This window comes from Amia ocellicauda, chromosome 2 (assembly GCF_036373705.1).
Source record: "Amia ocellicauda isolate fAmiCal2 chromosome 2, fAmiCal2.hap1, whole genome shotgun sequence".
NCBI lineage: Eukaryota > Metazoa > Chordata > Actinopteri > Amiiformes > Amiidae > Amia > Amia ocellicauda.
Genome location: NC_089851.1, coordinates 7,185,661 through 7,201,401, shown reverse-complemented (window position 1 = coordinate 7,201,401; position 15,741 = coordinate 7,185,661). Strand labels below are relative to the sequence as shown.

At 38.0% G+C, this 15,741-nt stretch overlaps 1 protein-coding gene across 1 annotated transcript in view; it reads right to left on the bottom strand.

Annotated features, from left to right (window-relative positions):
- pth1r (parathyroid hormone 1 receptor) overlaps nucleotides 1–15,741 on the bottom strand; it is a 90,799-nt gene that overhangs the window by 20,230 nt on the left and 54,828 nt on the right. Inside the window, exons 3-6 of the mRNA XM_066717261.1 lie at nucleotides 9,754–9,864; nucleotides 7,891–8,015; nucleotides 5,291–5,388; nucleotides 42–228 (exon numbers count right to left, since the gene is read on the bottom strand). Of these exons, the coding sequence (XP_066573358.1) occupies nucleotides 42–228; nucleotides 5,291–5,388; nucleotides 7,891–8,015; nucleotides 9,754–9,864 (521 nt within the window). The remainder of the gene's footprint in view (nucleotides 1–41; nucleotides 229–5,290; nucleotides 5,389–7,890; nucleotides 8,016–9,753; nucleotides 9,865–15,741) is intronic.

The following is a 15,741-nucleotide window of genomic DNA, read 5'->3' as shown; positions in this document are numbered from 1 at the left end:
TATTAAGATTGGCACAGCAGGAAGCTTTGTGTGTTACTTACAAACTGAGTCTTATCTGCAGGGGGTGCCTCCGTGATTGATTTCAGGTCTTCCACGGTCACTCGTTCCATCTCTTCCAAGGCAGACCCTGAGTACAGCACTACATCCTTCACAAAGATGCTGATGGCTCTCAGCATGAATGAAACGAACAGGTGCATGTGGATGTAGTTCCTGGTGCAATGCAGACGTCTGTAGGGGGGAAAGGCCAAATGTTTAGTGACATTTAAGTGCCAATTGGACGCCAACGGACACAACGCTGTTTTCATTAAAGCTTAGAATAATGAGAAGAAAAACCTATGACAATTTACAAATTTTACTAGCACATTAGGTACATTGCAGAGAACTAGGTCTAGTATTTTTCTTGATGGGTGAAGGATTTACAAACCTTATGAGATCACAGACCTGGTGAAACAAAAGATCAGTGAAGCAGATATTGCAAATACTTTGGCAACCAATGTGATTTGAGATATCTCTTTTAAACCCATATACTGCTGTTACTAGATACTCAAAATTCATCATACTAAGACCTTCTTCATTTTTGTAGTACCAACGTAACCATAATAATTCTAGCTCATTGAAGATATATAATAAATCATGGGAGACCTTGGTTAAAGCTAAGAGGATAGAAGGTGTTTAAATTGGCCTTTTATTAATACACAACTGACACAAAAGTCTGAAGGTAAGAAGATTTGCAGGAACAATGACCTAAGTTCACAATATTTTACAACATCAGCGATCCATTACTGCTGAATATGGTAATGATATTTTGAGAAGGCTGTCACACTTTTTTGCTTGATCAAACTAACCTCAGACATGATATATATATATATATATATATATATATATATATATATATATATATATATATAGTTACCATCCAGACCAGCACAGACTTTGCATTCTCCAATGAGGTTGCTTCAAACTTTCAACTGTCAACAAATGTTCAGTTGTCAGTCAGTTGGGGTTTGGCATGATATTTTTGGATATAAGATAAATATTTGAAACTTGGGTGCTACGCTTTTGATGAGGATAAGCTGCTACATTTTTCTGAATTAGTTTTGTGTGCAAGCAAACAGAAACACCGCTGACACAAAAATACGGTGACCTCCAATATACACAGATATTGAGAATACAGAACTTCAATGTCAAAGTGGTATTAAATGGTATTCATTGAACACTATGTTTAGATCTATTCATTTAATTTTGTAATTAGATCTAAAATGCCAGAGATATCACTGTTCTTGCAAGGGGAAATCTTTAAAGACATCCACTTACCGTTCCTATCACAAGCAATATCATGGAATAGGCTAAATGGTGATTTGAAATCCATCACACATACAAACAAACAAAGGTTTCTTAAATAATAATAATATACATTAATGGATGCCCCCTTTTGTCTTGAAATGGGGATACCCCCACTCCTCAATATTTACTTTGAGAAAAACTTCTGAATCACCAGTAAGTCATATTGAACTATTTATACTGTTAATTGCTTTGGTTTATGTATCATTAAAATGTGTAATTTGCTTGACCTTTTTTTTTACCTACTGTTAAAAATACTATCACAATTGAACTACAATTAAAGTCCCTATAATGTCAGTCCTTCTGGCTTCCTACTTCTGGCTTAAGGGCAATTCTTCACCCAGTATGCATTTACTAGAGTTGATGAGACATGGCAGCATTCTTTGCCTTTCCTGTGAAACCTTTAACATTCCCACTTCTTAATTCAAATAAAGCACTAAAATCATAAAGAAATCCATTGTGACAATTACCCAGAAACCCATAAATACTTCAAAACATTTCAGCCATAGATTTCCAGCTACTTCCAGCACTCTAGCACCCTGGTTAATGGAATAAAAGGAAGAGCCCACCTGAACGTTTTATTCATTTGTGAGTGTCATGCAGTATATTATACCCTACAATGCATTTATGTATTTTATCAATGTGCTGTCATCTATCTAACCTGATAACTTTGGTTGTCTTCTGTTGAAATATGACTGGGAACCTTTGCAAATGCGGCTAACCTCATGCAACAATACTTTAAAAAAGCCAAAGTAAAATAAAACAACCATGAGAAAAATCTCTACTATTTATATGTTTTTCATAAATGAAAACAAACCAATAGTGGACTTACTGAATTGTGCGCCCATCTGAACTATATACCCACCACTTCAGTCTTGGCTCAATTTTAAGTACACCATGTTCATGGTATAGAATAAAGGATCGGGTCTGTTTCACATTAAAACCATGAACTACGTTTAAATCCTAAAATACATTTCAAAATGACCCTAACTATTTTAACAGAGCAATGTATACTGTCAATCCCACACGGAAAACATTTTCTGCATGGAATAATTTAAGCATTCTCAGTGTCATAACTTAGACTGTGGTTGAAACCCACTGAATGAAATGTTAAAGATGTGGTATTGCGATATGTAATGTCTTTAAGTCAGGGGTGAACGGTTAAGTTTCAGAAACTGAGTGTTTGAAACTACAACCATATGCATGCAAAAAGAATGGACTGGGTTTTAATTTTGGGTGTGGCTTTTATACTTGGATTACGACTTTAAATACATCTACCAGATGCTTGGGCTTTGCTCAGAAAGAGTCAGTTACTACATTAAATAAGCCCACAAAGCAAATCTAATGATTGAAGATTATTAAACAATATTCTTTCAATTGTTACAATACATGACATTATTTTTAACATACTGTACAATTACTAATTTATACAGCTGAGTTTTTACTGGAGCAATCGAGGTAAAGTACTATAGTGATCTGGGACTGTGTGTGTGGAGGGATGGCAGTGTGTGTCTGTCTGTCAGTGCTGTGGGTTGGGGTGGGGCAGTTTGTGTTGCATGATTGTCATTGTTGTACAGTTAGCAGGGAATTATTATGTGGGAACAGGGGGAGCTGGTCACTAGGTGCAAGGACATATATATGGGTGCCCCGGTTCCCGCCGGGCAGAAGTAGTTGAGAAGCAGAGGAGAAACTGTGTTCAGTGTGCTCCTTTAAAAAGCTGTTGCTTTCCAATAAACCTGTTGCAGACCCTGACTTTCTCTTATTATTTGTTTTGTGCTGGTGAAACCTATAGATTAAAGGGCAAAAATGCCACATTGGTGTTGGTAGTGGGATAGGTTTCATGCTGCTGTGCTACTTAAATAAAAAAGGATTTGCCACGCCCAACAAGAAGAAAGAGGCAGTGGAGTGTTGCCTCGTTGAGGTCCCCTAAGTATGACACAGCGTGACAAAGGCTCGAATTCTGCATGCTGCAACAATAGCCTGGGCAGACCAATTCAGAGTTTTTCTGGGAGCTCTGAGAAGCGGTTTGCTCACGGCGATCAGAAAACAGGCACTAAGACCCGTCCGCAGACAGCTTGAGGACGGTGCCAGGGACGAACCCCTAGCAGAAGAAGATACCGAGCCAGTGAGTGAGTCCCAGCAGCTACAGGATGGCTGTGAAAAGTCTATCAGTTTAGAACAAGACCACAGGCAGTTCATATCGCTAGTGCAGCCTGGCCATGCTATAACACAATTCTGTACAACAGGTAAAGTTTGGAAACAAAACAGCATGACAAATACCAGCAGGGTTCAAACCAGTTCATCTACTTCACTAAATCCAGGAACTAAGTAGGATACTCCGGGTCATCTTTAGAGTTCCAGTCACTTGTAAACAAGTCAATATACATCCACACGCTCTCATTCTGTAGCCAGTTTGACATATAGTCCTGCATCCGCCATTATTTATTCAGCTGTGTCGACAGAGGTGTATTAATACAGACCAAAACAAAAGCAACAAAAAACAACACACAAACTGAACTTCCACCAGCTCATTCAACCTCACTCTCCTTCCCCCTGTAATTACCTCCCTTATATCACTGCCGAGTGTATAAACAGAGGACAGAGCATTGGATAGACACTGACATTAGCCCACCCACCCCCAGCAGAGTACACTGAGTGGTGAGCCGGTCCTCAGAGAATCCTGGAACACAGCACTATTTGTTGCATTATGAATGTTCAAGGTGTGTAGTACACATTGGCGTGTTGTGCATGCTGATAAGGTAGAATCCTTCAAGAAACAATTTAGAAGATTTGTGTGTGTCAACCAGCTGCATGTCTCTTGGGTATTACGTCTCCAATGCTGTGCTGGTCATCACCTTTCTCTCAAACCTATGTTTTCTCCTTGTTAATTACTTGGTTTCAGTAAACAATTGAACTGGGAAATTAGGAGAACGATGAATGGTGATATTATAGATACCATCTTGAATGCTATGGCTGGCAGAGGTTAATCAACCTCATATTAATTTCCTTTCCTAGTCCCCTGCAAGATGCAAATGTAGTCATTTCTATGGTTAACCCGAATATACTGAACTGATGCTGAATGCATGGATTTAAAAGTGATGTTTTAGCAAGTAAACCACCAGGGAGCCCGTATTAAGCTCATTTTACTTAGATATTTCCTAGAGGAAAGTTGAGTGGTCTCCTGAAAAATTAGGCATTGGAATTCAAAGACCTTTAGTCACGGTGATATACCAATTTGTAAATAAACTACAGAAGAGGTTTGTTTACCAGGAGCAATCTGTAGTTTTACTTTTCTTAATATTAAAAATACCATACCATGTTCCCTCTTGAAAATGTATTTGCCTTTTCTGAATATGTATTTATGTATTTATTTATCGTGTTTGTCCAGCCTTAAACATTACAGTCCAATATCCTCTTGTGCATTAATCTTTCTCCATGCATGCAGCAGGAAAACATCATGTCAATGAAATGAAGGAGTCTTGATGCTGCAGTGGGACATTACATTTATTCCTGCACCCTAGAACCCATTTAAAATATGTATCCCCGATTTTGTTTTCAATTACTAAAAATCAGTACTTTGATGGATTTTGCAATAAGGTAAAGATTTTATGGCAACCCACTAACCAGGCGCTTTAGGATCAAGGATTCACAAGTGACACCCAAAATGTCAAACAATATCAATTAACAGTATGTCATTCTTTTCAATGACTTAGTAACTTTATTTAACTGAATCATTAAATTACTAATTATTATAATTTGTGTTTAATGTCCCCAACATAAATGGACACATTCCTGAGCCTTGATCCCCATGGAGCATCAAGATAAAACAATTTGGTTTATTTGAATGTAAATGGTCACAGAGATTCAACGGGGAGATAATAAGACTCCTACTGAGAATAAACAGAAGTCTGACACATAATGAGTCTCTACCAGGGCAACCGTTACTCACCGAAAATATCCCAAGATAACAACTGCGACCATTAGGAACCCCAGGGAGACCGAGTAGCCTACAGTGTAAATCAGGTAGAGACGATGGAAGACGACGTCCTGTGAGAAAAGACGGTGATAAAAATAGTCATTATAATCATAGGGAAATCTGATGTATAATGTGACACAACCATTTTGAAACCTATTAACTGCAAAACAATGGATTTTCTCAAGTTTTTCCCACAGTTGCCTATAGTTCTTCCATATCTTTTTTCTGTGGGACGATCTGAACCAGACCACGCTTGCTGCACAAGGTTGACCTACTAGATTCAGGTTGTTTGTTTTCTCAGTTGTGTGTTTATGACAGATTCAGACGCTTGGTGTCTTTCACATTTCTGTGTTTTTAACACTAATTTCCTGAAAGCTGTTAGACGGTGTTACTCGACATTACAGCTCCCCCTACTTGCAAATGCAAATAATACATACGAATTTGAAAAAACATTTTAACGGTTAGTCCACACTACATACAAAATGTTATTTTACATTGATGACCCATAAAAAATCTTTTTAAAAACACAATGCCTTTTAAAATAAATTGCATATAGCAAGGTGGACATGTTGTCGCTGGGTAATATGGAACTTCAAAGATCACTCAAAGAAGAACCATTTCTAAAATGAAGTCTGGTGTTTCAAAAACTCCTGGAATCCAGTGATTCCCAAAATATAACAACATATACCTGATTGTTTTGATCAGAAAACTTTAAGACTTTAATCAATGATTTCTGCCAGACCTTTACATGAAACTTGAGTGTGTTTGTTTATTTTCTTTTGTACAAAACTTTTTTATTAAGTCTAAATTTTAATTGAGTGAGGTAACTTCATTCCCCAAAGGTTTGTAATAAAACATTTGGCTGAAATGGATAAGCAGACAAAAACAGGGTGGAACCCGAGGCTTCCTGTTGGGATTAGTTACTCTAATAGCAAACCAGAGGAGTCGGCCATGGTAGCTGGGTCAACGGAGATTATTGGCCGCTTCTGTAGTGCTGATGTAACCAGAAAACTGTACTGCTGTTATCATTTAGCGTGCAGACTAAGGGCCAAACCCAGGTCTAGATTTGTAGAGTACTAATGTGGGAAAGTATTTTATTTGTACATATGCATTTGTCATTTATTCAGCGGTGAGTGGTGCTTCAAGGGTCACAAATTTGGATATCCTTACCGACCCACTTTCAATTAAAGACAATCTCTTTTCGTCCCTGTCTAACTTCATAATAATTATACAGTACTTCAGAACTGAAAAAGGGATGGGGGGGTGTAACCAGAAAGAAAATATTATTTTACTGTGGTTGTGTTACATGCCTTCCTATATAAAGGGGAAGTTATACTTTAAATACAATTGAACCTCCACAAATTTACAGAATTGATGATTTTAACAAAAACTGTGGGGTTTATTGCATTTGAAGATCTTGAAGGACCTCATTGAGGTTGAGTAAAATTCAGAACTGGTTTTCTTTATAGTAGCCCAACGTTATGGGAATGGGTAAGAAAAATAAAATTAAAAGTAGTTTTTGCTGCAGTTTGAAAAACATGTATTCCTTTGTCCGTTTAGGGTTTTTTACCCATTAAATTAGACTGGCTTGCTTTTCAAGTACAAATGTTCTGAAATACTGCAGTATTGAATAGACAGTTTAACTAAAGAAATAAAATGGGCGCAAGGTTTTTGGATATGTTCATGCTTAAAGTACCAGAGCAGCAACCAAAAGTGGCTACATTTACATTCAAAGTTTCAGCATGTTTGAGACAGTACATTTAAGATAAATGCAATAAGGTGACAAAATAAATATTCAGATTAAGAGTCCATACAGTGCCTTTGTTAGCAAGTTCTTTTCCTTCTTAATTAATGTCTTTATCCACTTGATTCTATTGTACATTGATAATGACTGTGCTCTGATAGAAATTGCTTATTATGGATTGTTAATGCTCAAGTCCTTTTGTTTTACGTAACAGACTTAAGGATGCCGTGATTACTACGGATTTGTACAAAGAAACAGCTGCGGAGATATTACTTCTAAATCTGTGATTAATGTGTTTGTGTCGTTATTACTCCGACTCTCTGGATCTGGCCCACATCACAAAACTTGCATTCAGCAATCTGGTGGTGAGGTGGTTATTATGGTTTCCAATTGAAATGAAAGCTTCAGAGAAGGGACTTATTTCAAATGGCGACTTTCCCATTTTAAGAGATTTGTCTTTTTTTAGACTGAACTAAGAGAGCCACGAAAAACCGAGTCTAAACATAGAATCACTTGCTCCTTTCTGAACGGTGAAATTAAAACTGCAGACTAAACTGACTGTGACTTAAGTTTAAACATACTAATGCGGTTTAGCTCATTTGCTGACATCATACACCTTTAGCCTAAATATAAAATACAGCTACTCAATTAAAACAAAACTGTGAACTACATTAGTGAGTAGAACAAAACTCAAAGATCAAGAAATCCAAGACATGATCATTTAAAGACATGCAAAACTACTTCTAGAAGGAGAAACAACATGATTAAAATTAAAACCTCAAATTGGTTCTAATTCTGCCGTAGTTGATGCCTTATATGTTGATTTTACCTTTTCGTAGTCCTGGTTGTAGTTTGCGAGGAATTTGGCACATTCACTGTAATTCGCCCATGTTTTGTTGTTGCTGGGCGAGATCTCCCAACTGCCATTCGTATCACAGCGGCGATGCACATGACCTGGCAAAGAGAAATTGGGTGATATATTATAACATGAGCAAATGTCTATTTGCAGCTGTGCCATCTGTGAATCACCATATAATGTGCTTTATCAGGAGTCATCGAAAGTATTACATATTATTTGCAGATTATTACTTGGACATTGACTAGAGTTTCATTTATATAACATTCAAGCTTGTACACACTTCAAACTCAACAACACTGGATTCCTATAGGGATGTGTGAGCCAATTTAGTTTGTTGTTGATGTATTCTGAATCCAAATGGGGAGAATATGTTTTTTGATTTGCATTCTCATTACACTGTGTAATGTCCTGTACACCACAATGACTAAGCTAATGCTTGTGACATATTCTGTTTTGTGTCTGCATAAAATGCGAATGTAATTTATGTCTGCTTCCAAAAAACTGAGCATCAGAGTTAAAGGCAGTGTTTATGACACAGTCAAGAACTGGTGGTGAAGCTCACACACAGAAACAATGTATAATTAGAGAAAATGTAATTAAAATCTATAATGAAATAATACAGGGATTACTTTTTTGTGGATATATAATTCATTTTATTTTCTATATTTCAAATAGAAGTAAACATTTTAATTGATATGTATATAAGGTTTTACATATAATTAAAACAAGATTTAAGCTAGGCAAACTGTCTGCTTGTGTTAACCTGTAGAGAATTTTAGCTACTTGTTTGCATATCTGTTTTTGAGCTTCACAGCCTGGATTTCTCAAGGTCTTAAACTCCATTTCACATAAAATCAATCACACAGCAAATTTAATTACTCACAAGCAAACAAAAAAAAAATATATATATATACTCAGTATCCTACAAAAGTATTCACACCCTTATATATATTTACAAAATGAAAATTCAGAATGTGATGCCACCTTAAATATTACTTTAAGTGTAAGTGTGTTCAAGCTATGCTTTGGTGAGATGCATTCCTGTCCTCAGTTATACTTGAGAATAGGATTTGCAGATAACTAATTACCCTGACATTTAATTATCTGTAACTGTACAAAGCATGGACAAGATGAGGGTGCTCATAATAAATAATTAATTAAACATGCACTCGTTTAGTTGAGTTCTGTTCACTGGGGAGTGCTTTTCACAGACGAGAATGCAAAAACCTTTTAAGAAAAAATCATATAATAGTAACAATTACGAAAAAAGTGCCACCCTTAATATTAGTTGAAGATGACGTTCATACAGTTTATATTCATAAACTCTGCAGGGAACAACAGAGTTTTGTATTATACTGAAATAATGAGGGATTAAAATTATTTTAAAAGTCATTAAATCTATCATTTCTCAAATCACAAAAGAATCGCGTTCCATGTCTTTGAAGTCTGATTTGTCAATGTACAGCATTTCCATGAAAATGGATTTTCTACTTTAATTACTGAAATGAAAGAACAGATGCTAACTTGAAAACTCCTCTCAGAAAAGAGTGTTTCTTTATATATATGTTCAAATGATTAGCTTAAGGACAGTGGAATATTTCTCATACTTTTCTTTAGTCACATACATAAGTATATTCATAAGGATCAGCCTGGTGAAGGTGACACACAAATAGCATCCATATATCAGTAATAAAAAGGCAGCATTTTGACATCACGGAGCATTAAACATTAAATTCAGTGACAACCTAGGAGCCCCGCATACATGTGCTTACGCATGTCTGCACAGTGAAAGTATTTGCCTTCCCATGTACAGTGTGTCATGGCTGGTCTTACCTTTATGGTTGAAGTCATGAATATATTCTGGACAAGCAGCAGACACCAGCTGTCCAGGAGATCCCTCGGGCCAACAGACCACACCATCCCACTCCGGTAGACATAGGCCATCTAGCAAATAAATAAACACATTGTGTCGGAACACATAATACTGGAATACTGCACTCCCTCATGTTAGAAGTTGTATAATACATAATGTGTGTGTGTGTGTGTGTGTGTGTATCTACAGTGCCTACACAAATTCAATACTCATTTGACATTTTTTCACAATTTGTTGTTTTGACAGTGGCTTCAGAGGTTCCTGAATTTAAATGAGGATTTTTTCCATGTATTGTAACTTCACACCAAACTTCACACTGCAAAGGGAACTTAAATTTGTATTGTGAAAAAATATATATAAATACAAAACTGAAATATAACAATAACTGATATAAACTAAAACTGGATGAATCTCCACCCCTGAGTTAATACATGGTGGAAGCTCCTTTGGCAACAATTGCAGCTGTGAGTCTGTTGGGATGGGTCTCTACCAACTTTACACATCTAGATTTTGCAATATTCATTACAAAACTGGGTTTTCTTGAGTACCATACAGGTCTGAGAAGTGCTTGGGACATTGTTGTCATATGCACACTTTGATCAGTCTTGGCCATAAAAGCCTATAGCTCTTGCAAAGTTGTCATTGGCTTCTTGGTAGCCTATCTGATCAGATCTTCTTGCTCAGTCATCCAGTTTGGTGGGACGTCCTGATCTAGGCAGGGTCTTGGTGGTGCCATACACCTTATAACTCCTAATAATAATCTTGACCGTGCTCCAAGGGATATGCAAAGACTTTGATATTTTTTATACCCATCCCCTGATCTGTGCCTTTCAACAACTTTGTAAGGGGGGTGGGTACTTATCTAAGCAAGATATTCCAGTTTTTAATTAATTTTCTACAAATTTCGAAGCCAACACTGACAGTCAAAATGATAGAGGCTCCTAGACTACATTTGTCCTCAAATATAACCAAGAAAGGCTGGATGACGGCATCTGCTAAGAAATAAATAATAATAATAAATAATAATAAAAGAAAGGAAGAAACAATTAGGATAAATTATTGATTTATCTGAATTTATGTTCCATCTTCCATGGAAGTTCAGTGGAGGACATGTTTTGCTGGCACCTCATTTGCAAACATTTCCCAGCCCTCAAAACTATCCTCACACATGGCATTCAGTGACATCTGAAGCTGTGTGTCGCTGTTCATTAATGCCCACTCGGCTCAAGTAATCTTCCTAAGCACACGCTTTTTTCTCATTCTACTGCCAAGGGATTCAGGAGGGCAGCACAGGCATTTCAGTCTGGCTTACTGAGAGCATTGCGTCCTCAGAGTATTGCTTCAGATGTACCTCTCAAGTCTCACTGTATTTCATGTTTATACACTGGGAAAGCAGTCCCAGACTTTTGCATTACCACCTCCATTATTAACTTAAGGCGCTACATAAAATGTTTTTCTTCTCTCACACTGTTTGCTCTTGGAGCTGCAAAGTTCAAACATTATTTTGTCTGTCCAGAAGGGTCTTCTCCATTGTTGTTTTGACAAATCTCTGGAGTGTCTTTTGATGTTTTTCCTCATCTGGACTATATATATACAACTTTGTAACAAATTAAGAGACCACTCCAAGTTCAGAAATCAATGTTAAGTGGTCTCTTATTTTTTCCAGAGCTGTAAATATATATACACCAATCAGCCATAACACTATGACCACCTGCCTAATATTGTGTAGGTCCCAAAACAGCCCTGACACATCGAGGCATGGACTCCACTAGACCTCTGAAGGTGTGCTGTGGTATCTGGCACCAAGACGTTAGCAGCAGATCCTTTAAGTCCTGTAAGTTGCGAGGTGGGGCCTCCATGGATCGGACTTGTTTGTCCAGCACATCCCACAGATGCTCGATTGGATTGACATTTGGGGAATTTGGAGGCCAAGTCAACACCTTGAACTCATGATTCATCAGACCAGGCCACTTTCTTCCATTGCTCCGTGGTCCAGTTCTGATGCTCACATGCTCATTGTAGACGCTTTCGGCAGTGGACAGGGGTCAGCATGGGCACCCTGACTGGTCTGCGGCTACGCTGCGATGCACTGTGTGTTCTGGCACCTTTCTATCAGAACCAGCATTCACTTTTTCAGCAATTTGAGCAACAGTAGCTCGTCTGTTGGATCGGACCACATGAGCCAGCCTTCGCTCTCCACGGGCATCAATGAGCCTTGGCCGTCCATGACCCTGTCGCCGGTTCACCGCTTTTCCTTCCTTGGACCACTTTTGATAGGTACTGACCACTGCAGACCGGGAACACCCCATAAGAGCTGCAGTTTTGGAGATGCTCTGACCCAGTCGTCTAGTCATCACAATTTGGCCCTTGTCAAAGTCGCTCAGATCCTTACGCTTGTCCATTTTTCCTGCTTCTAACACAACAACTTTGAGGACAAAATGTTCACTTGCTGCCTAATATACCACTATATATCTGCCACTGACAGATGCCATGATAACGAGATTATCAGTGTTATTCACTTCACCTGTCAATGGTCATAATGTTATGGCTGTATATGGGTGTATATACAGTACTGTGCATAAGTTTTAGGCAGGTGTGTAAACATGTTGAAAGAATGCTTTCAAAAATAGACATGTTAATAGATTATATTTATCAATTAACTAAATGCAAAGTAAGTGAACAGAAGAAAAATCTACATCAAATCAATATTTGGTGTGACCACCCTTTGCCTTCAAAACAGCATCAATTCTTCTAGGTACACTTGCACACAGTTTTTGAAGGAACTTGGCAGGTAGGTTGGCCCAAACATCTTGGAGAACTAACCACAGTTCTTCTGTGGATTTAGGCAGCCTCAGTTGCTTCTCTCTCTTCATGTAATCCCAGACAGACTCGATGATGTTGAGATCAGGGCTCTGTGGGGCCATACCATCACTTCCAGGACTCCTTGTTCTTCTTTATGCTGAAGATAGTTCTTTATGACTGCCGCTGTATGTGTGGGGTCGTTGTCATGCTGCAGAATAAATTTGGGGCCAATCAGATGCCTCTCTGATGGTATTGCATGATGGATAAGTATCTGCCTGTACTTCTCAGCATTGAGGAGACCATTAATTCTGACCAAATCCCCAACTCCATTTGCAGAAATGCAGCCCAAAACTTGCAAGGAACCTCCACCATGCTTCACTGTTGCCTGCAGACTCTCATTTGTGTACTGCTCTCCAGCCCTTTGGCGAACAAACTGCCTTCTACTACAGCCAAATATTTCAAATTTTGACTCGTCAGTCCAGAGCACCTGCTTCCATTTTTCTGCACCCCAGCTCCTGTGTTTTCACTTGGCCTTGTTGCCACATCGGAGTTATGGCTTTTTGGCCACAAGTCTTCCATGAAGGTCACTTCTGACAAGACTTCTCCAGACAGTAGATGGGTGTACCAGGGTCCCACTGTTTTCTGCCAATTCTGAGCTGATGGCACTGCTGGACATCTTCCGATTGCGAAGGGAAGTAAGCATGATGTGTCTTTCATCTGCTGCAGTAAGTTTCCTTTTCAACCACTGCGTTTATGGTCCTCAACGTTACCAATTTCTTTGTGCTTCTTCAAAAGAGCTTGGACAGCACATCTGGAAACCCATGTCTGCCTTGAAATGTCTGCCTGGGAGAGACCTTGCTGATGCAGTAGAACTACCTTGTGTCTTGTTGCTGTGCTCAGTCTTGCCATGGTGTAGGACTTTTGACAGTAAACTGTCTTCAGCAACCTCACCTTGTTAGCTGAGTTTGGCTGTTCCTCACCCAGTTTTATTCATCCTACACAGCTGTTTCTGTTTCAGTTAATGATTGTGTTTCAACCTACATATTGAATTGATGATCATTAGCACCTGTTTGGTATAATTGTTTAATCAGACACCTGACTATATGTCTACACAATCCCTGACTTTGTGCAAGTGAACCTAGAAGAATTGATGCTGTTTTGAAGGCAATGGGTGGTCACACCAAATATGGGTTTGATTGAGATTTTTCTTTTGTTCACTCACTTTGCATTTAGTTAATTGATAAATATAATCTATTAACATGTTTATTTTTGAAAGCATTGTTACTTTACAGCATTTTTTCAGACCTGCCTAAAACTTTTGCACAGTACTGTATATATATATATATATATATATATATATATATATATATATATATATATATATATGTGTGTGTGTAAAGGTAGCTGTCAGCCACTCTTCCTCTGTACAATAAGTCTGCTCTTTGCCTTTTATCAGTATTTAGATTTCAGGAGGAAACAAGCAGATTAAGTCTTTTGAAGGCTGAAAAACAATCTCAATACTGCCTTTTTTCGGGGACATTAAGATTTCTATATTTTAGTTACAAAGAAGTATATTTAATTTGTCGGGTAGCCGCCTCCACGTTTCCAGAATTCAGAGTTAATGTTAACTACTAGTGGTCTAGACAATGACAACTTAATTTATGTTTCCGATTTCACCGAATATCTCTATACGCTGAGACCACCTACACGTTGGCCTCTGAACAGATCATATGCTGTACATACTATTATAACAACAGAGTCTAAAAACAGCTCTGCTTGGAGTATGATTTGCTTTTGATAGATGTCATCAACATGTTCTTTGCAATTCTTGTACTGCATTTTAGGTTGAGTTTTTAAACTCTTTTCAGACGTGGTACCACTACTTCATTTACAGAGACTGCTAATGTGATTTTATGCTCAATTACAGTTTTGAAGGCTCAGTTATTTTCACCTAGTGCAAAAATCTCAAGCTACCCAACCTGCTTCCCTCCTCTATCGCCCCCTCCTTAACCTCAGCGCCTGTTCAATGTAATCATCTTATCAAGGGAGTTATTGAAGCTGCTGTTTATCCAGAGCCCAAAACGAGAAACAATAACAAACAAGCGGGCTCCCAGAAACACACGGCAGTCCATGCAGGAGTTTGGCCTGGCATTGAGTATAAACCCTTCCTTCCAAAATAACCAAAACCTTCTAAGATGTTTGTTCTATTTATACCACACCGTGCATACAATTTTAATTATTCAACATCGCTCACCGATTCTAATAATATCTTGGTTAACCACTGACACACGGTAACACCTAAGCTTTTTGGGTGGGCTAACAAACCACTGGCACATGCCAAGACTGACAAGCCAAAGTCATCCTAAATCTGCACTTGATGTAGTTCTTTCAGCTTTCCTCAGCATTAAGGGTATAGTTTTCTCCTCAGGGACCTAATATTAAACCTCACACACCAGTTGTTTTTGTCAATAAGATATTCTTATCTTTTCATAATTAATTTAGCACACATATGGGAGATTTTATGTTCTATGACTCAAAAGCATTCATATTGTTTGGTGATCACAAATACTAAAACAGACGTTAGGATGTTTTTAAGCCTCAGTGTATAATGGATTTTTTTTTTCCACTAAGACAATTTCAATTTTGGCAAACAAAAGGTCAGCTGTCAGCCGCTGTGAATGGTTTTACATTTTACTCAACGAAACAAGAAAACAGTGAGAGTACGATTAGCATGTAGTGCACTGTTTCAGCCCACCTAATTATTAGCAGATGTGAAAATCTCTATTAACCTTGACTATTACTTAGGGGGCCTGCCGAATATCTGGAAACCACAGGAAATCAGATTTTGTTAAACCGTTTTTTCCAGACCGCAGCCATTTCTTGTTGTAAAAGACTGCAATGTTTCCAGGACATGGGATACTCAGACGTCGTGTGCCAGTTACAATCACTTGTAACAGTTCATATCTGAAATGACACTGCTGAAATTAGGCTGAAAAGGAAAGATACATCCTTACAGGTTTGAAATACTTCCTTAGCCAGTGGAATTTCTTTTTCTTACCTTCTTATCCTTTTTGTAAATTAAGCTTCAGTATTCGTGAATGGCACGTGTGGCACGTGGTTTAAATTCTCACTAGGTGGCACAAATT